General features: G+C 50.1%; 1 protein-coding gene across 2 annotated transcripts; it reads left to right on the top strand.

Annotated features, from left to right (window-relative positions):
- The first annotated feature begins 11,190 nt into the window (after positions 1–11,190).
- Positions 11,191–26,002, top strand: LOC123382514 (cytochrome P450 4F3-like). Of its 2 annotated transcripts, none has more exons than XM_045047591.1 (13): positions 11,191–11,328; positions 11,601–11,793; positions 15,593–15,737; positions 17,414–17,467; positions 17,562–17,689; positions 19,179–19,300; positions 20,010–20,280; positions 20,612–20,678; positions 20,868–20,997; positions 24,324–24,457; positions 24,554–24,618; positions 24,804–24,886; positions 25,278–26,002. In XM_045047591.1, exons 1-13 carry the CDS (start codon positions 11,273–11,275, stop codon positions 25,453–25,455), a joined length of 1,626 nt encoding a protein of 541 aa, XP_044903526.1. In that variant the 5' UTR covers positions 11,191–11,272; the 3' UTR covers positions 25,456–26,002. The 2 variants fall into 2 exon arrangements, with proteins under 2 accessions (XP_044903526.1, XP_044903527.1); XM_045047592.1 differs by having other exon boundaries at positions 11,220–11,235.
- The last annotated feature ends 1,868 nt before the right edge of the window (positions 26,003–27,870 follow it).

A 27,870-nucleotide genomic window follows, 5' to 3' on the forward strand; every position in this document is an offset into this window, starting at 1 on the left:
TCATTGTATCCACTATGTGGTCTGTTGTTTTTGCTAATTTTCACTGGTAGGGTTAGTGGTCTCGTGTGCCTGTTTATCTTTGCTTGAGTATCCGTTATCATATTTGAAATAACATGTGTAGAATTTGGAGAAGGTAGCTTTCTCTAGGAGGCATTCTTCGAGCCTTGCTGGTCAAGGATGATGTTAAATGGAGTTCAAGGCTTGTGGTGCCAAGATCACCAAGACAGTTTAAATTCCAGCAGAGGTCACACTTGCAGTCCCCTCTACCGGTGTGTTCTCCCCCTGAGCAGTGTAGTTCCTGGAGGCTTCCACCTATGCAAGGAGGACCTTCTTACAACTTTTCTTTCCCATGTCACTCTAGGCTTTGATTTTTCTCCCCTGGTCGTGAGGCTGTCAAAACAGTTTCACACTTCCCTGACTGGCTTCAGCGCAAAAGTATAATTCATGCTCCTTAACTCCAGGTTTCTTTTTTCTTTTCTTTTTTGTAATGTTTATTTATTTTTGACAAAGAGAGAGAGACAGAGCATAAGCGGGGGAGGGCCAGACAGAGGGGGAGACACAGAATCTGAAACAGGCTCCAGGCTCTGAGCTGTCAGCACAGAGCCTGATGGGGGCTCGAACTCACAGATCGTGAGATCATGACCTGAGACGAAGTCAGATGCTCTACTGACTGAGCCACCCAGGGGACCCCAGGCTCCTTTTTTCATTTGAGTGGCATCTTTGTTACAATTTTTTCCCCACATTTATTCATTGCTGAGAGACAGAGAGAGACAGAGCACAAGCGGGGGACGGGCAGAGAAAAGGGAGACAGAATTGGAAGCAGGCTCCAGGCTCTGAGCTGTCAGCAGAGCCCGATGCAAGGCTTGAACTCACGAGCTGTGAGATCATGACCTGAGCCGAAGTCGGACGCCCAACTGACTGAGCCACCCAGGTGTCCTTTGAGTGTCATCTTTGTAATTCTTTACTGTCTTTTCAGGTCATTTATGCATTTAAGAAATTGGAAAAGGGGGCACCTGGGTGGCTCAGTTGGTTAGGCGTCCGACTCTTGGTTTTGGCTCAGGTTGTGGTCTCACAGTTTTGTGGGTTTGAGGGTTGCATGGGGCTCTGTGCTGGCAACGTGGAGCCTGCTTGGGATTCTCTCTCTCCCTCTCTCTCTCTCTCTCTCTGCCCGTCCCCCACTTGCACTGTCTCTGTCTCTCTCAAATAAATCAGTAAACTTAAAAAAAAGTAATTGGAAAAGTATCCAGCTGTGAGAGTTGTGTTTTTTATTTTTTTTATTTTTATTTTTATTTTTTTTAAACAAGACAAAGTGTTTCAACGTTTATTTATTTTGGGACAGAGAGAGACAGAGCATGAACGGGTGAGGGGCAGAGAGAGAGGGAGACACAGATTCGGATGTCCGTTGATGGATGAATGGATAGGGAAGATATGGTGTATATATATATATATATATATATATAGATATATATACACACACACACACAATGGAGCATTACTCAGCAATCAAAAAGAATGAAATCTTGCCATTTGCAACTACGTGGATGGAACTGGAGGGTATTATGCTAAGTGAAATTAATCAGTCGGACAAAGACAAATATCATATGACTTCACTCATATGAGGACTTTAAGAAACAAAACAGGTGAACATAACAGAGGGGAAACAAAAATAATATAAAAACAGGGAGGGGGACAAAACAGAAGAGACTCTTAAATAGGGAGAACAAACTGAGGGTTACTAGAGGGGTTGTGGTTGGGGGGATGGGCTAAACGGGTAAGGGGCACTAAGGAATCTACTCCTGAAATCATTGTCGCACCATATGCGAACTAATTTGAACGAAAATTATAAAGATGAAAATAATGTTTAAATCAAAAGAAAAAGAAAAAAAGGAAGATACAGTTAGTTCTGAATATCCATAGTTGTTACCTCTGAGTAATTCAAGGGCCTTTGATGCCAAGCTGGCCTTGAAGCTAGGAAGTAAAAAAAAAAAAAAAAAAAAAAAAAAATCCGTCTAAAGAGGCATGATCCGGACTTCTTTTTGCTTACGTGTTTCAAGAGGTGGAGGTCACGAGGGTCCCAATGGAGAAAAGACGGTGGGGGGTGGGGGGTGGGAGTGGAAGGGCCTCCTTCAGCACCTGGGACAGCGGCCGCTCCAGGACTCCCTCCTCTCAAGCTGTAGGAGTACTTGCCCTGGGCTACTGAGTTCCAGGGCCTCAAAACCTTTCTGGGCCCACAGATGGGGGGCCCAGGAGGCCTAGTGACTGCAAAATAAGAAGGGAACATTGCAACCTTAAATGAATAAATATTTAGTATATTCTAAGCTGAAAATAACATGTTTTACTTGCCGAGTTCTTAACTAAAATTACTTTTCCCATTGGGGTGCCTGAGTGGCTCAGTGGGTTAATCGTCCAACTCTTGGTTTCTGCTTAGGTCATGATCTCAAGGTTCGTGGGTTCGAGCCCCATGTTGGGGTCTGCACTGACAGCGCGGAGCCTGCTTGGGATTCTCTCTCCTTCTTCCTCTGCCCGCCCCCCTCCCCGCACACCCAATAAATAAATAAACCAAAATTTTCTTTTCATATTCCCAAAATGATACATCTGGGTTTTTTTTTGAAAGAAAGCACCAGTGGAGTGAGAGGCAGACGGATGGGGAGAGCGAACCCACGTAGCTTGATCTCACTACCCTGGGACCATGACCTGAGGTGAAATCAAGAGTCAGATACTCCTGGGGCGTCTGGGTGGTTCAGTCGGTTAAGCATCTGACTTCAGCTCAGGCCACCTTCTCACGGTTCATGATATCAAGCCCCACATTGGGCTCTGTGTTAATAGCACAGTGCCCGCACTTCAGATCCTTTGTCCACCCCACCCCCGCCCTTCCCCTGCTTCCATTCTCTCTCTGTCTCTCTCAAAATAAATAAGTAAACTTAAAATAATTAGTCCTAAAAAAAAAGAGTCAAAGGCTCAATTGACTGAGCCACCCAGGTGCCCCAAAATAATACATCTTCCTAGAAGAAAACACCAAGAAGAAAAAGTAAGAAATAAAAATCACTTTTATATCCATAATTCCAACAAGTCAAAATAATCCCTTCATATTTTCTCACGTATACTTCCACTTGTATTCGTATGTAATGTTATGCATTAAAAATTATATTTACATCTAAAACGTGCATTTACATTTACACATCATCTTCTGTGTAAAAATGCTCTTTTATTGTCTAATAAGTGCATGACAAGATGGACAACATCATTAGACCTTAGGGAAATGCAAACCAATGCAAAGCTTCCATTAAAATTGTCCTTGTCAAGAAATTTTTGGCTATTCTAAGTCTTTTGCAATTTCATGTAAATTTTATAATCAGCTTATCTATTTCTACAAAAAGTCCTGCTGGGATTAGGGTTGTGATTTCTTCAAATCTATAAATCAATTTGCAGAGACTTACTATCTTAGCAAGGTGGAGTCTTTCAATCCATGAATATTGCTTCTCTCTCCATGAATTTGGGCCTTCTTGGGTTTCTTCCACAAGTGTTTTCAAATTTTCTTCATAGAAATCTGGAACACATTTTGTTAGATTTATACCTCAGTTTTTCACTTTTTCTGGTGCATAATACTTTAAAATGGGTATATGAAAATATTGTTCCGATTGTTTATTGCTTCTATCCAGCAGACTTGGCGTTCTTTTTCTGCAAAGGACCATATGGGAAACATTTTAGGCTTTGCACATCCCATTCAGGATCTCCTCTTCCTCTTGCCCCTCTTCTCCGTTTACAATGGTCTTATTTTTGAGAGAGGGAGAGACAGAGACAGAGACAGAGGCAGAGTGTGATTGGGGGAGGGGCAGAGAGGGAGAGGGAGACACGCAATCTGAAGCAGGTTCCAGGCTCTGAGCTGTCAGCACAGAGCCTGATGCAGGGCTTGAACTCACAGACCGTGAGATCATGACCTGAGCAAAGTCGGACGTTGAACCGACTGAGCCACCCAGGTGCCCCCTACAGTCCTCTTAAAATATAAAAACACCTCTTAGCTTATAGACCATACGAAAACAGGCCACAGGCCAGATTGGTCCATGGACCATAGTTTTCTAATCCCTGGAATATAGAAGTAGAATTTCTATGTTTTATATTCTAGGTAGAATATCTTCTGTATACATTTTTGTCTATTGATCTTGTATCCTGAACTCTATTAGGTAATTCCCATTGGAACACAGAAAATGTGGTTGTTTCCTCAGTCTTAAAAAGTCCCTTCCCTTGACCCACTTTCCCACTGATGAACCATTTCTTCCCTCCACCATGAGCTAACTCCTCCAAAGAGTGAGCTCTACTTGTGTTCAATGTCTCCTCTTGCACTACAAACAGGCTTTGAGTTTCTGCTAAGGACTGAGATGGTGAATTAATGAGAGAGGGAGGAGGAGAGGCATGAAGCCCATCGATCCCAGGACTCTGCTGCACCTGTGTATATTGATTCTAAAGGACAGGAGCCTGCTGTCACTCACTGCTGTGGGTGTCTTTCCTTTCTTGGGTGTGTGGGCGACGCCCTCTGCTGGAATTTTTGGGGACAACAGGCTCTGGCCTGGCCTCTGGTCTCCATTAATTCAACATGTGTGTGAGTGTGTCTGTGTCTAAGTGTATGTGTGACTGTGTGTGCGTTCGTGCTACTGTGTGTATGCATGTGCGAGGGTGTGTGTATGTGAGTGTATCCACGTAATTGGGTGCATGGATGGGAACATGTGTGTAAATCTGTGTGCATGTGTGTTTGTGTGTGCACAATGAGTGTGCGTGTGTAAGCGTGCCACTGTGTGCATGCGTGGATGCATTGGTGTGTGTGTGTAAAGGTGTGACTGTGTGTATCTTGAAGTCGCTAAACCCTGTAATGGGCAGGGACCTTAAGTGGTTAAATAAGGGTGACTGGAAGACGGAGCCCTTTACAAAGCTATGGGCAGGGCCAAGGGAAACCGTGGAGGCTAGTGCAGCGCCCTGGGGCTAGCATCAGCTGAGAGCCGCCACCACTGCCAGGTTGATGGGGCCAAAGAGTAGCTATTTCTGGAATCCAGAGAGCTTAACTGTCGTGGAGAGTGGAGGTAGCCTTCGGCAGAGAATGGACGCCATTTCTCTAATCTCCTCGGATTGCCTGCAGGTGCCCACCACTGACCCAACGCCATATTCTCATTTGACCCCAAGAGGCTGTAGGGAGGTGGCCAAAGACTCCTGTGGTAGCCCAGTGTCTTGAGCTGGGTTGGTGTCCACTCCACATGTCTCCGCAGAGGGGGGTTCAACAGTTCCTCTGCACCAGGGTGGCTCCCTTGTCTGCTGGCTAAGCAGACATCAGAATGGGAGGGGGGCAAAGTCCTGCCTGTTCCCTTGCACGCCCTTCTGGTTTTGTTTTTGTTTTTCTGTGATGTCCTTGGGGCCCCCCTCCTTGGCTTTTGCATGAGAAATAGCCTTTTACCCTCCAGGGATGATCTCTGTTGATGGCGACCCCCACTGATGGAGTGGTGGGGGTGGTCTGACTACTTTCCAGAGCTGGCACCACCCCAAAAGTCCTGTGCAGGGGAAGTTGATGCAGCTATTTGGGGCCCCAGGACTTTCCTGAAGTTTCCCTTCAGCCTTCTTTTTCCAAAGCCAGCTTCTTTGCTCTCCTGGTCCTTCTGCCAAGAAGCTGGAAACTCCAGCTTATGGGTCTGGCCCTTGACATGCTTTGGGGGCTGGTTGGGTTTCCTGATCTTTATTATGGCGACTGAAATGGAACAACCGTTTCCAGCTTGAGTGTTGGGCCACATTTCACCACCGTGGATCTCCCTACAGGGCTGGTTCCTGCTTCCCTCCCGGATGGATACTGAGGGAAATTGCCTCTATTGTCTTTGTTTACCTCAGCATGTCTGAGGAAGGAAGGAGGAATGACAGAGTTTTCAAGCCATTTGATTACCTCACTGTGTGCCGGGTGTTTACAGTCCTGCTGTGGCTTTAGGGGCAAAGAGCGATCGTTATTCACTGTTCGCTCTTCCATGTCACTCAAGTTTCTGCTCAGAGGTCAACTCCACAGGGCAGCCCTCCCCGATGGCCTCCTTGCTCACTTGCTGGTTCTCATTCTGTTAATTTCCTTCATTACCACCCCACCATCTGACTTGGTCTTGTTTCCCATCAGCTTCTCCCATCAGACATGAGCACCACCATCCGGAGACCTTATCTGTTTTGTTCATCCTGGGTCTCGGGTTCAAGCACCATGTCTGGCATAGAGTCTCTGGTACAGTTTTGTTGTTGTTGTTGTTGAAGAACAAACTACCTGGGAGGTGTAAGTCCCCCTTTCCATCTTACTGAGGAGGGCATGAGGCACGGAGAGGACAAGTGATTTGTCCACGGTCACACAGCCAGCGAGGAGCAGGGCTGGGATCCGAGCTCTGTTGGGCTGAATCCGGAACCTGTTCCTTCCCAAAGGCCGAGGAAAGGAAAAGAGAGACTCCAGCCACCAGGCAGCCTCCCTGCTTGGTGTAGAGGGACCCCAGGCTGACTCCTGGGAGAGGTGTCTTCATGGTGTCACAAAAGACGAACTGCTCACCTGTTCAGTGCACCAACCATGGGCCCCTTCCCCCACTGTGACAATCCTTGTTTCCTCTGAAATTTGTGTTTGTGTGATAAAAATTATAGCAGCACAGTGTGGGAGAGAGAAAGCGTGAGACAAGTAGCACGTGAGAAGAATCAAGACTCCACTTGTACTCTCTCCACTTCCACTGTGATGTGTGGATTCTTCTGGAATATTCTCAGTGCATATGCAAACGTGCACACACACAGATCCACACACATATTCAGAAGCTTTAGCCGTCGACGAGCTCATTACTCATATGCCAATTTTTTCATTGAGGTATGATCGGCATATAACATTATATTAGTTTCAGGTGCACAGCATGATCCCACATGTGTATATATTGCAAAACGATCACCGCGAAAAGTCTAGTGAACACCCGTCTCCACACGTAGCTATAGACTGTTCTTTGTCTCGTGATGAGAGCTTTTAAGATCTACTCTCTTTGCAACTTTGAAATATACAATACAGTGCTATTAACTATGGTCACCAAGCTTTGCATTGCATCCCTAGGACTGATTTATTTTATAACGAGAAATTTGTACCTTTTGACCTCCTTCACCCATTGCACCCATTGCCTACACCCTTCTGGCCACCAGCAGTGTGTTCTCCATTTCTATGAGTTCATTTTTTTAAAGAATACATATAAGTGAGATCATATGGTACTGTTTTTTTCTGTTTGGTTTATTTCACTTAGCATAATGCCCTCAAGGTCCATCCGTCCTCCCATGTAGTCACAAAGGGAAACATTTCCTTCACATGTCACTTTGAAAGGTCCTTTCCCCTTCTCTCCCTGATGGGGTCTGATAGAATGCTTGCATTGCCCTGTGAGGTTGTACCAAGCTCACTTTACGGACATGAAGATGGAGGCTCAGAGGGGTGATAGGCTGTGCCCAAAGCTTGTGACTCACAGAATGACTGCCACCTCTCGTCTGACACACACTTGTCCACTTCCAGGCTCTGTGTGTGGATGGGGGTTGACGTCTGGAGGGGAGGTCAACCTCTGCCTTTCTGTGTGTGGCTGGGGGCCATTGCATAAGCCAGGATTGTGTCATTGGCAGCTGAGACATTCCTTGTTGGATGAGAAACCACTGGGGATGCTCTGATCCTTCTCTGGCTCAGAGCAGAATGTCCACACCTGAGGCTTCCTGCCTCAAGAGTCAGGGGGAGCCCCGGTCCAACAGACTCTGCCTTCTTGATCACTGGAGGTTGTGGGTTGGGGTATGGGGGTTGACCTCTGGGGGGGTCAACCTCTGCCTTTCTGTGTGTGGCTGGCGGCCATTTCCCAGAGGCCCTGTGTGGTTTTAGTCCTTGGTATGGCTCATCAAAGTTCAACACCTACTTACAGCTTCCGTATGGGGCCGGATTTTGCCAGCTGCCTTGGCCTTGGTGAGTTGTGTGATCTTGCATGTGTGTGCTCTTAGCCCCCGTGTCAAAAGAACAACAAGCCACCTGCCTTTTTGGGCAGCATGGGTTTCCCGCCCCACGCTTGCCCCTGGTGACTCTCCCTCTTCCTCCAGGTCTCTGCTCGCCCTGATGCCGGGCTGAAGGTGGGACCCTCCCCCCGGCACATCCCTTATCACGGTCCGTTATGTTCTTGATCATTTACTGGATCACCGCCCATCTCCCCACTAGATGCGAGGCCCTTGACTGTGGAGTCTGTATTCACTGCTGCATTCTCGGTGCCTAAAATTGTGTGCCCCCCACACAACAGATGGTCAGTAGACACGTGGTTGTGTGAACAAGCCCTGGAGATTTAGATTTCTTGTCTCCTTACGTTCTGACTGAAACAAAACAAGATAAAACTGGGAATCCGAGAAGTGAAGCCTTTCCCCTCCCCACTTTCTCTGCAGAACCTGGACTCAGAGGTCTTAAAGCAACATTTCTTAAAGCTTGAAGGCATGTACACTTTTCCTGAGGATTTACTTAGACGCAGTTTGGAGTCAATATTTCTGGGCCGGGGTGCGAGATTCTGAATGTCCCTCAAGCTCTCAGGTGATGCCTAGGGTGGAGGTCTGAGGACCACACTGAGTAACCGAATCTTAGAACTCATGGCTGCAAACCTTTCTTTCATCCCCAGATATTTAATGAGCACGTACTATGTTCTAGGCTCTGCTGCCGTCTGTGCTGTCATATTCACCTCATTAGCTGTGGGGCTGCAGCAAGTTGCCTCACCTATCTCAATCTCCGGTTCCTCCTCTGTCAAAACGGGCTCGTGAATTGTGGGGCTGTTGGATAATTGCACCACCACAACAGCAGCGAGAACAGTGACTGGCATGTATTAAGCCCGCCCTTCTTGTGTCCTATGTGTTTTACGTGCGTCGGCTTTTAAAATTATTCCTGCTATCTTAGGAGGTGGCGCTAGCGAAATGCCCTCTGCAGAGGGGAAGGAGCATGGCTGAGAGGGTCAGGGCGCCTAGTGGGAAGTGGGTGCTGCCCCGGTGCCCAGGGTGGCTCCACCGGCTGTGTGACTTGGGACAGCTGTACAATAGGGAGAAAAACGTTGTTGATATACCTACAGGTCTTAAAACGGGATTGTGGCTCATGTGGACAAATGCCACTCCTGCTGTAGCTGCCTGCCCATTCCTGGCACACAGTAGGTGCACAGTGAGCTGAGCCACACTAGGCACTGGGTGCTCTTTCTCTTGTATGTCCAGGATTCTTCTTGGATCATTGTACTCTGACCTTGCCTCTTGGCCCTGATATGGGTGGGCCTGCCAGCAGGGGAGGGCTGCCTCCACGGAAGGGGAGGAAATCAGGGGGTGGGGTGGGAAGAGGGTGCAACCCACCCATGGAGGGCTTCAGGACCAGCCACCAGGACCCCCTGGCTGGAGGGAGAGGGAGGTTTGGGGTCTTCCCAGCACTCTGCCCGTGTCAGGACGACTCTTTGCCCGTGCCCTGCTCAGTAGCTTTGCCAAGCTTGGCCCGGGCTTGGGAGTGTGGCAGACCTGAGATCCTCCCAGCTCTGCAACTTGGGAGAGAGGCTTGCTTTCTCTGAGCCTCTTTTGTTTGCTCTTCTGTTAAATAGGCATCTTCCCTCCTATGGATGTCATCGCCTGGATCTCTCTCTCTCTGATTCCAGGGCACTGGCCCAGAAAGTTGGCAGGTGCGGGGGAGAGGGGGCGGAGATGTTTCATTATCTCATTGGCAGAACACGTGGTGCACAATAGGTTTACTTTACATAGAGTACCTGGCACACAGAGGGAGCATTTTATGCACAGTACCTGGCACTCAGTGGGCATGCTTAATGTCGAGCACCTGCCAGACAGTAGTCAAGGTTTTTGCAGAGTACACACCAAAGAGTTCATGGCGCACAGTGGGCATGTTTTATGTAAAGTACTTTGCACAGAGTATGCTTATTTTACGTAAGGCACCTGCCACACAGTAGGAGAGCTCTAAGAGGGCACCGGGCACACGGTAGGTATACTTTTCATGGAACACCCAACACACAGTAGGTGTGCTTTATGTAGAGCACCTAGCACTTAGTAGGCATGCCTTGTAGAGGGTCCCCAGCACATGTAGGCATGCTTTAGGTCAACACCTGGCATACAGTTGACAGGATTTGTGTCAAACAGAAGGGGCACTCAGTGGGTGTACTTTATACGACGTACCTGGCTCGTGGTAGGGACACTTCATGTCGCGTTCCCAACACACGGTAGGCACACTTTTTGTGGTACCCAGCACATAGTAGGCACACTTTACAGACAGTCTTCTGCAAACAGTAGGTTTACTTTACGTGTATGCTGGCACAGAGCAGCACACACACTAGTCAGGAGCTCTTTCTTGGCAACTTACCTTTTTGGGGGTCCCTGATCTTTCCTACCTTCCTGTGGAACCGTCTTCTGTCCCCCTCTCAGGCCCTCATCTGACATCCCATTTCCCAGATGGCAAGACTGAGCCTAGAGAGGGCCGGCACAGCCCAAGGTCACAGCCAGGAGGGTGCTGAACTGCGTGCAGGGTCTCCCAGCTCTGTCTGGGCCCCCCTCCCTCTCCTGGCCTCCTGCAGCCTTAACCCCTCACCTCCAGGTTCCTTCTTCCCACTGGGCTCTTTACCCCCTGAGTCTGATGCAAGTAACCCCCAGCCAGAAGGGCTTTTTCTTCCTGCCCTCTGCAGTCTTGTGTCAGCCCAGGCCCTAGGCTGCTTGGAGGCAGGGCTTGAACTCCTGCCAGGCTGTGCAGCCCAGAGGCCCGAGGCTTCCTGATTCTGCGCTGGGAAATGGTGCATGCCTCTGACCTGCCTCATACGTGGAGAGGAGCCCCAGAGATGTTTTGGGACTAGGCTTGTCTGGACCCTGCCCCCATGGCACCTGAACTCTCACGTTCAAGCTTTTCCCTGCTGTGCCCTGCTGGCCTTGAAAGGGCAGGGGTGGCTGTTAGCTTGGCGCCCAGGAGTCACTTTGCCCATCCCTCTACAGATCCCCCACCCCACATGGGAGGTGCTGAGTTCTGAGGATGCAATCCCATACTCTCTTTATAACACGGAAGTCCCCTTCCCTCACCTACTAGTTGGGCCACTGCCAGGTGGGGATGAGGTAAGCAGGCAGGCAGGGATTGGCTGGTTTAGCCTGGCCACTGCCAGTGTCCCCTAGGTCCGGCACCAGGGACAAAGACTTTCCAAGAGGAGGGAAGAGGAGGCTGTGTGGATAAGCTGCCGTGGTCTGAAGGTACCTGGCTGGGGGTCTTGATCCTGGGTAGCAAAGGATGCTGCCCAAGGGTGGGGTGACTCCAGAGAGCCGCTGGGAGCAGAGTGGCTATTGGTGGGTGGTTAGCTACCTCTCTGTGTCTCTGTCCTTCTTTTTCTCCCTCTCACTCACTCTGCCTCTCCCTCTGGAATTGTCTAGGTCCTCCTCCCCTCTCTGAATCACCATTTGCCCAGTGCTGAGCACTCATCATGCCTACCCCTGTCTGTCCCTGCCCCTCTCATCCCGGTGTGGGGGAGGGGCTCTCCCTCTGTTCCTGAAGAGTCCAGAGAGCTCACCCTTGGGCCCATTTCCTCGGCCTCAGGAAAATCTGTCCCCTCTGCCTCCAGGATGCTGAGCCTGTCCTGGCTGGGACTCGGGCAGGTGGCAGCCTCCCCATGGCTGCTCCTGCTGCTGGTGGGGGTCTTCTGGCTCTTGGCCCGCGTTCTGGCCTGGAGCTACAGCTTCTATGACACCTTTTGCCGCCTCCGGTGTTTCCCACATCCTCCGAAGGAGCACTGGTTTTGGTGTCACATGGGACCGGTGAGTGTGGGTGGCAGCACGGGCCTGGGGCATCGGGGTGGATGCACTTTCCCAGGGGTGGGGAATGGGGACTTGGGGTGGGGCTGGGGTCTGGGACAGCAGAGAAGGAGGAAGGCTAGGGAGCTGTTCTGTAATCACTCATTCATCCCAGGCCATTTCCACATCTTCATCTTCACACCCCTAGCCTGTTTGGGATCCATTTCCTGCCTCCCTTCCCCACATTAATGTCCCTCTGAAGGGCTCCCAGGGCAGGCTGCACAGAGCAGGGTCCCCTGGCATTCCCAGTGTCCATGGCTACCCCAGAGACCTTCTCAGGGGCGCTGTCCAGGGTCTGCTCCCTACCTGGCCCATTCCCTTGTGTCTGCTCACTTACCTACAGGAATTACCTATGACCTCCCCACCTCGACTCACAGGGGTCCAGCTCTCCACCTACACCCCTCCCCAGGAAAGCTTCCTCTCAGTCCACACTTCCCTGCTGAGATGTCCCAATGGGCCCATTGCCCAACCTGAATAAAGTTAACCGCTCACTTTCCCTTACAGAAGCTTTCTTTGACTCCCCACCTGCAGGGACCTTTGACTTGGGTCTACTCATATGTAAAGAATTAATTGTCCAGTTACTTACTTTCCACCTCTTTACCTGGATAGTTGCTCTGGGGATCAGATACTACATTGTCCAGCCCAGGAGCTGGCATAAAGTAGGCACTCAGGTAAGTGTTTGATGACATAGGTGGTGAGCTTGCCATTACCTGCCGTGTTCAAGGTCAAACGGATGAGTGGCTAGCCCTTCCCATCCCCAGACAGGCTGAGGGAGGAGCACAGCTCTCCTTAACTGCCCAGCATGAGGACCAAGCTGGGGGAGGGACTTCCTGCTATTTTACTGATCATTATGGCCAAGTTTGGAAAGAGGGCATTCCAAGCTCATTGTGAACTTTGCCTGAGATGCTGGGTCTGGGAATGTTCTTGACAAACCCTGGGGGCAGCAGGAATGTTATAAAGTTACTGTTTCCACTCCCTGTTCCAGGGCTTGGCCATGGAGGCTGGTCTTGGTCACTCTTCTCTCCTCCAGTCCCTCTTGCTGTGTGACCTCAGCTGAGTCACTCTTCCTCTCTGGGCCAATCTCCTCAAATGCCTCAGGGTTCATAAGGAGCAGGGATCAGTCCCAAAAGTGAAAATGACTCATAGTCACCTGTCTGGAGCACGTGGAATTATTTGTCAGGCCAGGATGGGGCTTCCCGTGGGACTGGAGAGGATGCCTCACTGGGAGGCAAGCCCCCCTCCTTCTCCTTTTGGGGAACGCGGCCTGGGTTTCTTCATTTGTAAAAGGCACGGCTGATGGGGGAGTCCATAGGTTCAGGGGATAGGTTCATAGAGAGCCCATAGGTTTATAGGTAGAGGTAGATAGACAGACAGAGAGACAGATGGGATGCACCATGGAAGCTGGCGGGCAGAAGAGGTCGTAGGTGGGAGCTGCCCTCTTGACTGATGGGCAGAGCTCACACCCGTGTCCTGGGGTCTGTCTCAGAGCTGGAAGGTCTGCATACTTTCACCCTCTGGGGAGCGGGGGGGGGCTGTGTGGACTGGCCAGGACATGAGAGGTCATGGGAACGAGCCCCAGTACAAAACGTGAGGCCACCCTGCTGTTCCCGTGGGCACCTCCCTGAGATTGGAACGACTCCCAGGAGAAGAAAGATCTGACTTCTCAAGCCAAGGTCGGCCTCTCTGGGGGCAGAGAGCATGTCTTCTCCCTGTGTCCTGGGAGGGACCCTTGGGACATGGAGAGTCTTGCAGGATCCCTCTGCCCCCAAGGGAAGGAGCAGGAGGAAACAGAGATCCCCTCCATCTATGCAGAGTCTGGACACACTGACCACTGCAGAGGTTGCAGGGGAACTTGCCGTGGCTCCTTCTGTGGAGGTGATGGCCCCTGTCTTGCTTGTAGGTCCACCCCACAGAGCAGGGCTTGAGGGTCTTAATTCAGCTGGTGGCTGCCTACTCGCAGGTTTATGATCTGCTTGGGCTCCCATCATTTCTTGCCACCGTGGCATTGCCTGCTCTGTCATCATGCCACAGGTACCCATCTGGAATATGTGGCCATGGGCACTGTGGCAGCATCTGAGGGCCACATACCCCTCCCTGCCAGGCTTCTGTGAGGTCCCTGTGGATTCCAAGGTCCTTTCTGCTCTTGGGCGACCTTGGTCATTGCTTTCTTTTGGACACTGCTTCAGGAGTGTCCTTGGCGAGGCTCAGTCCCAGGTATTGTCTTGGGGGAACCCCAATCTTGGGCATGTAGAACTAGAGACACCCTCAATCCTGTGTGGTCAGAGTGGGTCTGACGGAGAGACAGCAGTAAGGGGATGTCAGAGGGAAGCAAGGCATCTGCTGTTTGGGTAGGCTGGGAGGCTTCTTAGAGAAGGAGTTGTTGGAAGGGGGTCTGGACTGATGGGTAGGAATTTTTTAAGAAAAGAAGAGAAAGCATATACTGTGGAGAGGAATAGCCCACTCAAAGGCCTGGAGGGGACAGAGCAAACACCTGTTTTTTTTAAAGTTTATTTATTTATTTTGAGAGAGAGAGAGAGAGAGAGAGAGAGAACAAGCATGAGTGGGGGAGGGGCAGAGGGAGAGAGTGGGAGAGAGAATCCCAAGCAGGCTCCACACTGTCAGTGCAGCTCTCGAACTCACAAAACATGAGATCATGACCCATGCCAAAATCAAGAGTCAGATGCTTAACCACCTGAGCCACCCCACTGCCGTTTGAGCATCGGGGTTTGGAGCAACCATGAGTTGAGTGCATAAAGAGCAATGCTGGTGAGAGACAGGGAGAAGGTGGAGGGGACACAGAGCCAGTGGGGCTGCAAGACTGGGTGGGGGTAGGGGGTTTATTCTGAGTGTTCTGGGGAGCCATGGAGGGTGTGCAGGTTAGGAGCCACAGACAAGTGTAGTGGCAGAGATGGAGAGGGAAATAGAGGTGAAGAAAGAGAGAGATACAGAGAAAAAGTGAGGGAGTCAGAGAGGACATACAGAGAATGTAAAAGAAACATACACAAACATATCATCTATCATCTACCCATCCATCTCTCATCTCTTTCCTTTCTCTCTTCATCCATCCACCCATGCATGCATGCATGCATCCATACGTCTGTCCGTGCATCCACCCGTCCTCCAAGCGTCCATCCATCCATGCATCTATGCATCCATGTATGCATCCATCCATCCATCTGTCCTTCCATGCATGCATGCATCCATCTATCCACCCATCCATGCATGCATCCATCCATCTGTCCCTCCATCCATCCATCCATCCATCCATCCATGCATCCATCTATCTCTCTGTCCATCCATCTGTCCATGCATCCATCCAACCATCTTCCCATTTATCTGTCATCTATCTTCTATCTCTCTCCTTCTCTCTCTCTCTCTCTCTCTCTCTCTCTCTCTCTCTCTGTGTGTGTCTATCTCTCTATCATTTATCTCTATCTATCTATCTATCTATCTCTCTCTCTCTCTATCATCTCTCTATCTATCTATCATCATCATGTAGCTCTCCATCATCTAGCTATTATCATCTGGATGTCTATCACCTACCTAAAGAAACAGATGAATATTGTGAGAGTGAAGGGAGAGGGAGAGGCACATAGATAGACACACAAAAAGAGACAAACAGACCAACAAAGGGAAGCTGACTTGGTGAGATGTAGAGGTGTAGACTAATAATGCAGGCAGAAGGGGGGATGCAGTGGGAAGTTGTAAGCTTCTGGGGCTGCTGCCTGACCTGGCCTCACCCTCTCCACCCTGCTGTCCCCAGGTAAAGAGCAATGAAGAAGGCTTCAGGTTCATGGAGAGTCTGAGTCACAGCTTCCGTGATGTTCACCTGTGGTGGATGGGGCCCTTCTACCCACTTCTGCGGTTCGTCCACCCCAAGTTCGTTGCCCCCCTGCTCCAGGCCCCAGGTATCTCTCCCAGGAGCACCCGACCCAGCCACTCCCTTGTCCCTGTTCCCAGTTCTTCAGAGCTCTGGACAGACCAGATTGAGCAGGGAAGTGGGTAATATTGATGGAGACCTGCCATTAACCTGCTGGGTGACTGGCAGGTCCCTGGCTCTCTCTGGTTCCCAGTCGTTTTCAGTTGTGAGTGGTGGAAATTCAGCAACGTTGGTCTAAGAGAAGAAAGGGAATCTATTGACTGAAAAGCTGAAGGAATGTTTTCTTTAGGCATGGTTGGATCCAGTCTTCAAACAGTGCCCTTGGGAATCTGTCTTTCTCTTGTAGTTCTGTGTTCCTTGGTGACAGCTTCACTCTCATGCTGACAAAGATGTGTCTAAGAAGCTGAACCCCCATGGAAACGTGAGCTCATTCTGCAGACCCAGAAATAGTTGCAGGATTCTCTTAAATTGGCCTGGCTTGGGTCACAGGGACCAATTCTTCATCTAGTCAACGCAACTTGATTGTTAAGGGTTAGGGTCATATGTTGAGCTCTGGAACGGAGGATGGAGTGGCATGGCCACCCTCCCTAGCTACTTGGACTGAGGGAGGAAGAGGAGCGAGGTGTTGGTTCCAGAAGGGGATGGATAGGCAGATACCACAGATGTCCATTTACTGGCATCTCTGCTAGGGGGGCATTTCCTGGGTGAGGAAACGGAGTCTCAAGGAGGCTTAATAACTTCTCAAGGTCACATAGCATGCCAAAGGCTTTCTCTTACTTCTTCTGTGTGTTCTTGACTGCCCTAACTGCTTCTGGGAGGAGGGACCTTTAGTTGGAGGGGGATTTGGGGTAGGGAGATGGCCAGAGTGTTGTGGGGGAAGATGCACAGAGTGTTGTGGGGAGCTGGTCTAGAGGCACGAGGGAGCAGTGGCAGCTCTTTGTGGTGGGGGGAGCTCAGCATCTGAGGGTGGCAACATTATTTGGTCTCTTAAGGACAGAGGAGCCCCTGAGCCTAAGCACTTAATGATAACTACGGGATGGAAGAGAATCCTGAGAAAGGCTAGGTCACACCTGGGCCATGTCTGGGACATTAGTGGGACCATATTTAAGTCCTGTCAGGGACCATCTATGAGACACACTGAGGTCATGTCAGATCGTCTTTGGGTCCATTCAGAGGATGCTGCATGAGGCCAGTGTGTGTTATTCATGTGTTAAATATGCGTTGTCTTATTTAATTCCCAGAACCATATAAGGTAGAGATGATGATTAGTCTCTCGTTGTCTCGTGTCAGGGCACGTTATCATGTGTTGGGGCCATGTCAGAAGTCCCAGGAGATGTCAGAGGGTTCTGGGACAGGTGCGATGTCCTAGGTCCGTGCAAAGGCATATGTGGAGTGCTGATTGGTGCTTGGGTGTTTCGAACATGTCGGACCGGCAAGCAGCCATGTCAAGGCATGTTGGGTGTGTTGTGCCCTATTTTCGGGAGCATCTAAGTACCTAGGGGTAGGTCCATGGGCTGTGCCTTTGCTCTGCTCTGTGCTGCAGCCTGGTCTTGTCCCCCCTCACCTCCCCACTCTGCACTATACAATCCCCACTATGGAGGTTGGAGGGGTATGCATTCCCCTGGCTTGGATCCTCCAACCCCGAACCCAAAGCCCATCCCTACTTCTTCTCTATAACCCCTGATGATCTGTCTCTCCTGCCAGCCACCATCGTGCCCAGGGATAAGTTTTTCTACAGCTTTCTGAGGCCCTGGCTGGGTGAGTAACTGTTAAGTGAAGGCGGTTGGGGACAACCTTGGGATCTCAGGGGAAAGCACTGCCCTTGCCTACTCCTCGTGGCTGCCTCTACTAGGGGATGGGCTCCTGCTGACTGCTGGTGACAAGTGGAGCCACCACCGTCGTTTGCTGACACCTGCCTTCCACTTTGAAATCTTGAAATCCTATGTGAAGATTTTCAACAAAAGTGCAGACATCATGCATGTGAGTTGAAACCCACTGGAGCCTTGGGAAAGGCTTCCCAAGGCCTTGGAAAAGGTTTTCCCAGCTGGAGCCTTGGGAAAAAGGGAGTGGCCTGGAGTCCTGGCTTTGCTAGATGACTTTCGGGCCATTCTATTTCTTCTCCAAGCTTCAGTTTCCCCATGTGTCACATGAGGATCATAAGCCCTTCTTAAAGGGTGGTCAAGATGATGTAATGGAATCATGGTCCTGGCACATTGTAGGTGCTCGGAAGGTGTTAGCTTCTAATCTGCCTCACTGAAACTCTGTGAAACTTGAGACACTAATGATGAAGATTGTATGGTAGCTCTTTGTTCACTGAACTGCACCTTAAAACTCATGAGGTTGAAGGGATTTGTGTTTTATTGCTCGCAAGATGATGAGTCCGGAGAAGAGTTCTTATTTTGGCTGGAATCACTCACGTGTCTGTGGCCATGGCTGCGTTTGGGAGACAGCTCTGCTTTTCCAGGCTCAGCTCTGCCACACATTTGGGGCTTGGCTAATGGTTGGCTAGTCTAGGATGGCCTTGGTGGGACAACCAGACTCCTGCATTTGTCCCTCATCTTCCAGTAGGCTAGCCTAGGCTTGATCGCATGGTAGACCCTGGGCTCCAAGAGAACAAGCAGAAACATGCAGTACCTCTTGAAGCCTAGTTTCAGAATAGGCACCGGGACCTCCACCTTCTTCTGTTGGCGGAAGCAAGTCCCACATCCAGCTCCAATTCAAGAGCTGGAGAAAGAGGTTTTACCTCCTAATGGAAGATCTGCCAAACCTCATTGCAAAGGGTGAAGGTAGAGGGAGGGATGAAGAGATGGAGACATTTTTGCAGCAGTGACCTACCTCTATGATAATGAGAAAGATGAGGGTGATAGCTAATGGTTACTTAGCTCTTGGTGTATATCAGGAACCATGAGATCTTGACCTGAGCCCAAGTTGGACACGTAACCGACTGAGCCTCCCCACTGCCCCTCATGCACCAGTTCTATTGCACACGTTGTCTTATCTAATTTCCACAACCATATAAGGTAGAGATGATGATTATTGTCTCATTACAGGTGATGAAACTGAGGCTCAGAGAGGTTAGGGAGCCTGCTCCCGTTCACACAGCTAGCAAGTGAGCTAATAAATGGAGTTGGGATTCCAACCTGGTTTGTCTGACAACAGAGCAAGTCATCTTAACTGTTACTGAAGCTTTGACAGGTGGAGTCCAGAGGGCAGCAGTGAGTTGACCAAGGGCACACAGGGGTGTAGGAAGCAGAGCCAGGATTTGAACTCAGGTCTTCTGACCCCCAGCCATTGGGTCTTAATAGTAAGAGTTTCTATTCCCACCCAAGCCTGGTCCTCCCTGGAGATGGGTCCCTGGAGTGGAGGACCAGGAGCCTGGGTTTTGGGGAGTCCATCCTGGTGATTGGGACTGAGGGGGAGCTCAGGAGAGGTAGGTCCCAGCCCCAGATTTGCCCCTTTCTCTGTCCAGGCCAAGTGGAAGCGCCTAGTCTCAGAGGGCAGCACCCGATTGGACATGTTTGAGCACATCAGCCTCATGACCCTGGACAGTCTGCAGAAATGTGTCTTCAGTTTTGACAGCAATTGCCAGGAGTGAGTGCTTGCTCAGGACCTGGGAACATGAACCGTAGACCCCAGGGAGTAGATGGAGAAGGGAGGGCTGGCCAGGGCGATCAGATGGGACTTCCTGGAGGAGATGGATCAGAGTGAGACAAAGAGGGACAAGGCAGGGAAAGAGAAAGGTAAGGTTTCAGGTAAGCAAAAATGCTTGATAAAGGCCAACAGGACTAGGATGAATAAAGCATGTGCCACCTTGGGAATGTGATTGGAGGGATGGCAGGGGGGCGCTAATCTTAAGGATATTGAAAAGTGAAGCAAAGGCGTCTGAGCTTTATCCTGAGGTTTCCAGGGATGGAAGGTGGGAGGTGTTTGAGCAGAAGAAGGCCATGGTCAGAGCTGTTCTTGGACATCGGACTCGAGAGAGGACCAACTGTCACATAGACACAGAATCTGAGGAGGAGGCAGCTTGAATGTGGTGGCGAAAATGAGGCAGATTTGGGGGAAAGTAAGGAGGAATGGGCAGGGGCAGATACTGTGTAGGACAGAAGAGAGATGAGTGTGATACCCAAGGTCTTCCCAGGGTCTGGGCCATGATTCCATTGACAGAGATGGCAGGTGGAGAGAGAAGCATGCCTGGAGGACACTCTGTTTTGCAGGGACATGCTTCTGAGGTTCTGGTTGGAAGGCACTCCTAGGGCGTCATGTGGGTTAAGGAGCTGTTCTCTATGGCCTGACCCTTCAGGAGCCCCAGTGAATATATTGCTGCCATCTTGGAGCTCAGTGCCCTTGTGGTGAAACGGCAGAGGCAGATCTTCCTGTACCCGGACTTGCTCTACTACCTCACCCCTGATGGGCGGCGCTTCCGCAGGGCTTGTGACCTGGTGCACAACTTCACAGATGCTATCATCCAGGAGCGGCGCTGCTCCCTCAATACTGAGGGCTCCCATGACTTCCTCAAGGCCAAGGCTAAGGCCAAGACTTTGGACTTCATTGATGTGCTCCTGCTGGCCAAGGTGGGCTTCCCTGGGATCAGAATTCAAGAGTTAGAATGGACCTTGACTCCAAATGTCAGATGGGAGAACTTGGACTTGACCCAGCGGGTACTGAGGAGCCACGGAAGGTGCTTGAGGAAGGGAGAGACAGGTCAGGGATATGTTTTAGACATGACTTTGTAGAAGGCAGCTTGGGAGAAGAAAGCTGGAGACAGGGAGACCTGTGGGATAGGGCTCTAGAGATGATGAGGGACGAATCCTGCTTTGGTGATGGAGCCTGAGGGAGTGTTTCAGGCGAGACTCAGGTGCCCTCCGAGCCGGTGTGATTCAGGAGGTCGTGCCCTTTCTGCAGGATGAAGATGGGAAGGAACTGTCCCATGAGGATATCCGAGCTGAAGCTGACACCTTCATGTTTGGGGGTAAGCATCCCAGTGTGGGACTGCAGGGGGTAGGAGTCTGTCCAATCCCAGGGACTTGGCAGGTGGGCCCTGGACCACCCCATCCCACCCCATCTTCCCCATCCTCCCTGAGGGCCCTAACGAAGGGCGCTGTCCGCCCTCTGGTGCTGAACAAGCCCAGAGACCCAAGCCTGTCTGGCTGCTTCTCAGGCCATGACACCACGGCCAGTGGTCTCTCCTGGGTCCTGTACAACCTTGCGAAGCACCCAGAGTATCAGGAGCGCTGTCGGCAGGAGGTGCAAGAGCTCCTGAGGGACCGTGAGCCTAAAGAGATTGAATGGTGAGTGCAGGTCCTCATGTCCTGTTCTGGAACCCCTCTCATTGGCTCTGCTCCCCTGCTGGGGAAGGGGAAAGAACTTTGTGTTGATTGTGTCATTGTTGCTTAGAGAGACTAGGAGCAGAACCCAGAGGCAAGGGTATGGTACCCATCCTGGAGAGCAGGGGAAAGCAGGCTTACGCAACAGAAAGATTGGAGTGTCCACATTTATTGCCCTGCTTGCTTGCTATGTGACTTGAATAAAACCAATTCCCTTTTCTGAGTACCACTTTTCTCCTCTGTAAATGGGGGTGGGACAGGTCAGGGAATGTCTCTTCCAAGGGCTGCTTGGAGAACCGTGACAATGTGTGTAGAACAGATAGATGCCATCCAGCGTGTGTTGAGTAAATGAACTTCTCTCCCTTGCTTTTCTGCCTGAAGTTGCACATTTCCCCTAAAGACCCCTGCTGTTAATTTTTGCTCTTATATCTAATTCCCACCTACTATCTATTCCAGGGATTCACAAGTGGTCCTTGAAGGTAAAACAGTTACCCATTGCTTGGTTCAGTAAACATGTCTACCCTGCCGGCCCTTCTCAACTCCATGTCCAGTGCCATTCAAGTCCTACTTGGTCAAGGCTGGATCATGGAGGAAAGAAGGGGTGAGGCTGGGTAGCAAAGAAGCAAATATGAATTCAGCCCTGTGGGAATGGGTAGTGGACAGTGCCCCAGGCCTTATGGACAGCTTGTGCAAAGGCCCTGATGGAGGCATGCAGCGGTGGGCCTGGCGTGTTTGGGAGGAAGTAAACGTGGCTGGATCCTTGTGAAATTTACAGTGTGAAGCATCTGCGAGGCTCCCAGTGAGGCTGGAGCTGGTAGTTGGTAATGGAAGCCCTTCTTGGTCTGCTTTGGAAACCACGTGAAGATTTTCCAAAGGTGTCAGTTCAAGTCCTCTGGGAAGACAGTATTGGATAAAAGATAAAAGTGCACAGGGATACTGCTCTTAGGGAGGGAGTCTCACATTGGGCAGAAGTGATCAGAAAGTAGGGGCCCACCATGCTCTCTCAGTGGCTGGGACCTGCCCAAGAGAGTGTGGCCTTGGCTTGAATGCTGCTGCAGAGCCCAGAGACCCTCTAACTGGAGGCTGTCAGCCGACTGCACTCCTTGGAGCTGGACATCAAGTTCTTTCTTGAGGGGAGATTCGTGACTAATATACGAAGGCAGTGGGGAGCCATGGGAGATGTTTGAGCATGGGAGAGACAAGTCAGATATTCGAATTAAACATATCTTCAAACTGGAGGAGATGAGGTGGAGCCTGGGGGTTCCAGGGAGATTGGGGGCCAAGGGCTGAAGGATGGGGAGGAGATGGTGGACTGAACAGTTTGGAGGTAGTGCCTTCAAGTTCAAGGCTGGGCTCAGTACAGCAGTTGTGTGAAGTGGAGAAGTGTTTTTGTGTGTCTCTCAACTTCAAACACTTAGTGCACTTGGTACCAATTCAAACGGTGTCATATGGAAAGTTCCTCTCTAGTCCCTTGGACCAAAATATCCAGGAGGTTTCCATCTCATGACCGCAATGAACCTCTTGGTGTTCATGTCTTTATCTACCTGTCTGAGAATCTCTCCAGGTCCTAGGCTGAGAGCCAACTTGCTGGGTCATGAAACACACATCGCCTTTCCTTGACCATGCCGATGCCTTGCAGAGTGGTTGCTCCTGTCCATACCTTTACTGTCAGTGCGTGGGGTCCCCCCACCCTGGTGCCTCAGCCGGGCTTTACCATCACCCACCTTGTTAATTCTCACCTCGAATACATATGAGGTAACCTCCCATTGCTATATAATTTCCATTTCTCTGGTAATCGGCGACGTGGAGCATCTCTTCACGTTTTATTTAGTTATTTCTTTTCAATGGTTATTTATTTAGTTTTGAGAGAGAGCACAAGCGGGGGAGGGGCAGAGAGAGAGAGGGAGACACAGAATCCAAAGCAGGCTCCAGGCTCCGAGCTCTCAGCACAGAGCCCGACGCGGGGCTCGAACTCATGGATCTCGAGGTCATGATGTAAACCGAAGTCATATGCTCAACCGACTGAGCCACCCAGGTGCCCCATCTCTTCATGTTTTAAATCTCTGAGTTTGAGCTCCCATGAATTTCTAGACCATGTCCTTTGTCTACTCTTTTGAGTCGCCTGCCATCTCTCTTGTTGATTGGTAGGAATTCCTTGTCTATTCAAGATATTCTTCTAGATCTATATATTTATTGCAACTATCTTCTGTGAATCTCTCATCTGAATGTTAATTGTTCCCTAGAATGGAGTGTTTTGTTAAACAGAAATCCTTAATTCTGTGCATGTTTTTTCTTTTCTTTTTTTTCTTTTTTCTTTTCTCTTTCATTCTTTTCTTTCCTTTTCTTTCTTTCTTTCTTTCTTTCTTTCTTTCTTTCTTTCTTTCTTTCCTTTCTTTTCCTTTTCTTTTTTTGTCTTCTGGTTGCTGTTTTGGGGTTTTAAGAATTCTTTCCTACTCATCGGTCAGAAAGTTGTCTTCTGTATTATACCTTCTTTTACCCTTTTTTCTATACTTTTCACGTGTAAGAGAAGACCCCATCTCATATGTGGAGTGCATGATGATTCAGTCTTTTGGTGTGTGTAGTGGTGAGACTGTGGGGGTGTCTGTGTCTGTGTCTGAACCATCCCTTGTCTGTGGGTTGCGGGGCCTCCTTTACCGGATGGTTCGTTTTTACCTATTAACATACTTGTCTCTGAGCTCTCTATCTTGTTCTCTGGGTCTGTTTTCCTGTTCTTGCAACAGTGCCTTGCTGCCTTTTAATGGAATTGATTTTAATTTAATTTAATTATCACCATATTTTTGTAATGTGTCTTAATATCAGGTGGATGACTTCTCTTTCTTGTTTTTTTAAATCGACCACAACTCTTGAACTTTACGTTTTTCAAACTGAATAAGATCGCTAAGTTCCAAACACACCAACTAGATTTTAATTGGGTGTATTGGATACATTAATTAACTTACAAAGAACCCACACCATTATATTAGGTATCCCACCTAGGAGGGTGCCTTTTATTTGTTGAAATAACCTGGTAAGTCCAGCAAAGAGATTTTTTTTTCCTTTTTAAATAAATTGTATAACGTAAAACTTTCTAACTTTCAAAGGTACTGTATGAATGTTGGGCTTTGCTCAGAAATACTTAAAAAATTTTGTTTTAATATTTATTTTTGAGAGAGAGAGAACAGGGAAGGGCTGAGAGAGAGAGAGGGAGGGAGACACAGAATCCGGGGAGCAGCTGGAGGTCTGTGGGAGTCCGATTGGATCCCTGGCTAATCGTTGGGGGGCTTCCTTAGGGACGACCTGGCCCTGTTGCCTTTCCTGACCATGTGCATCAAGGAGAGTCTGCGGTTGCACCCCCCGGTCGCAGTCGTCTCCCGCTGCTGTACCCAGGACGTCGTTCTCCCAGATGGCCGGGTCATCCCCAAAGGTGCCCACAACACCAGGGGGAGGAGCCTCGTGGGCAGGAAGAGGGGCCCATCAGGCAGGGTGAAACCCTTCCTGACTGGCCCCTCCCCTCCCACAGGTGTTATCTGCCTCGTTAGTATTTTCGGGATCCACCACAATCCATCCGTGTGGCCAGAACCTGAGGTGCCGCCTCCCCCTCCCTCCCCTCCACCCACCCTCATCCATGGCCACTTCCCTAGCGGGGCCTAAGGGAGGGCTCAGGGTTCTGACCTGGCAAATCGCTCCCTCCATGAAACGCACACCTGTGTCTCCAAAGCTGGCTGTCCTGGGAAACCCCATCCAACAGTCCCGCGTCTCTCCGCCCCCAGGTATACAATCCTTTCCGCTTTGACCCAGAAAACATCAAGGAAAGGTCTTCCCTGGCTTTTATTCCCTTCTCCGCGGGACCCAGGTGAGCGCAGCGGGCATCTGAGGTGGGGATGAGGTGGTGAGGGCAGGGGCCTGGGCCTGAGATCCCAGACGTGGCTGTGCGGGCGGGAAAGGGCGTGTTGAGGATGGTTCTCCTTCTCTCCCCTCCTTCAGAGGTTGGGGGTAAAGGCCTGGGCAGTGGGGGGTGGCTGGGTCCAAGGAGGGCTCCGCGGTGTGCTCAGAGCCCCTTCCCTCTGTCTGGGAGCTCAGGGCTTGGATCTGAGCCAAGCTCAGAGACGCGCGTATGGGGGTCCCTGGCAGGGTTAGTTCCCTCCGGTATCCCTGCGGGAGGGGCTGGCGGTCCCGGGCCAGGTTCGGGGCGTGAAGGGACCTGCTGGGGTCCCTAGCGAGTGAGTGCCCACTGCCGCCCGCAGGAACTGCTTGGGGCAGACGTTCGCCCTGACGGAGATGAAGGTGGTCCTGGCGCTCACGCTGCTGCGCTTTCGGGTCCTGCCCGACAAGGAGGAGCCGCGCAGGAAGTGGGAGCTCATCCTGCGCGCCGAGGGCGGGCTTTGGCTGCGGGTGGAGCCGCTGAGCTCGAGCCCCCAGTGACCCGCCAGCTCCTCCTGGCTTGGGATCCACCCCGACCCTACACACGCCCCCTGGTGGATTCCCAGGACTAGTACTTGGTGGTCTCCTCTGCCCAAGCGCCACTGACAGCCAGCAGGGGGCGCTCGGGACCTGCGGGAACGCAGTGGGAGGGCGAGGGCGAGAGGTGGGGTGGAGGGGAGGCTGGTGTATGAACACAAGACCCTGGCAGCCTTTCCAGCTGACCACGGCCCCCCCACTCCCCCCGCCATGCTGATTGCGGGTTCTCCCACAGCCCAATAAGGGCTTTTATCCTGTAGGCAATAGGGTGCCATAGGAGGTGTTTGAGTAGGAGAGGGACCACCGTTAGAGACTGACTGAGGGGCATGTTTGAAACTCAGGGTCACAGTGGAGAACCCATAGTGCCACTACTCTCTGGTCACTCTGACCTCTGTTCCTATCTAAGATACCCAAACTTTTCTTACCCCAGAATTCTTCACTATGTTTCCATGGTCACTATGTTCACTGAAACAAACATAGATGCTTTCTCCTGTGTGTCTGATCATTGCAATCATTGTATCCACTATGTGGTCTGTTGTTTTTGCTAATTTTCACTGGTAGGGTTAGTGGTCTCGTGTGCCTGTTTATCTTTGCTTGAGTATCCGTTATCATATTTGAAATAACATGTGTAGAATTTGGAGAAGGTAGCTTTCTCTAGGAGGCATTCTTCGAGCCTTGCTGGTCAAGGATGATGTTAAATGGAGTTCAAGGCTTGTGGTGCCAAGATCACCAAGACAGTTTAAATTCCAGCAGAGGTCACACTTGCAGTCCCCTCTACCGGTGTGTTCTCCCCCTGAGCAGTGTAGTTCCTGGAGGCTTCCACCTATGCAAGGAGGACCTTCTTACAACTTTTCTTTCCCATGTCACTCTAGGCTTTGATTTTTCTCCCCTGGTCGTGAGGCTGTCAAAACAGTTTCACACTTCCCTGACTGGCTTCAGCGCAAAAGTATAATTCATGCTCCTTAACTCCAGGTTTCTTTTTTCTTTTCTTTTTTGTAATGTTTATTTATTTTTGACAAAGAGAGAGAGACAGAGCATAAGCGGGGGAGGGCCAGACAGAGGGGGAGACACAGAATCTGAAACAGGCTCCAGGCTCTGAGCTGTCAGCACAGAGCCTGATGGGGGCTCGAACTCACAGATCGTGAGATCATGACCTGAGACGAAGTCAGATGCTCTACTGACTGAGCCACCCAGGGGACCCCAGGCTCCTTTTTTCATTTGAGTGGCATCTTTGTTACAATTTTTTCCCCACATTTATTCATTGCTGAGAGACAGAGAGAGACAGAGCACAAGCGGGGGACGGGCAGAGAAAAGGGAGACAGAATTGGAAGCAGGCTCCAGGCTCTGAGCTGTCAGCAGAGCCCGATGCAAGGCTTGAACTCACGAGCTGTGAGATCATGACCTGAGCCGAAGTCGGACGCCCAACTGACTGAGCCACCCAGGTGTCCTTTGAGTGTCATCTTTGTAATTCTTTACTGTCTTTTCAGGTCATTTATGCATTTAAGAAATTGGAAAAGGGGGCACCTGGGTGGCTCAGTTGGTTAGGCGTCCGACTCTTGGTTTTGGCTCAGGTTGTGGTCTCACAGTTTTGTGGGTTTGAGGGTTGCATGGGGCTCTGTGCTGGCAACGTGGAGCCTGCTTGGGATTCTCTCTCTCCCTCTCTCTCTCTCTCTCTCTGCCCGTCCCCCACTTGCACTGTCTCTGTCTCTCTCAAATAAATCAGTAAACTTAAAAAAAAGTAATTGGAAAAGTATCCAGCTGTGAGAGTTGTGTTTTTTATTTTTTTTATTTTTATTTTTATTTTTTTTAAACAAGACAAAGTGTTTCAACGTTTATTTATTTTGGGACAGAGAGAGACAGAGCATGAACGGGTGAGGGGCAGAGAGAGAGGGAGACACAGATTCGGATGTCCGTTGATGGATGAATGGATAGGGAAGATATGGTGTATATATATATATATATATATATATATATATATACACACACACACACACAATGGAGCATTACTCAGCAATCAAAAAGAATGAAATCTTGCCATTTGCAACTACGTGGATGGAACTGGAGGGTATTATGCTAAGTGAAATTAATCAGTCGGACAAAGACAAATATCATATGACTTCACTCATATGAGGACTTTAAGAAACAAAACAGGTGAACATAACAGAGGGGAAACAAAAATAATATAAAAACAGGGAGGGGGACAAAACAGAAGAGACTCTTAAATAGGGAGAACAAACTGAGGGTTACTAGAGGGGTTGTGGTTGGGGGGATGGGCTAAACGGGTAAGGGGCACTAAGGAATCTACTCCTGAAATCATTGTCGCACCATATGCGAACTAATTTGAACAAAAATTATAAAGATGAAAATAATGTTTAAATC

This window comes from Felis catus, chromosome A2, assembly GCF_018350175.1.
Source record: "Felis catus isolate Fca126 chromosome A2, F.catus_Fca126_mat1.0, whole genome shotgun sequence".
Lineage (NCBI taxonomy): Eukaryota > Metazoa > Chordata > Mammalia > Carnivora > Felidae > Felis > Felis catus.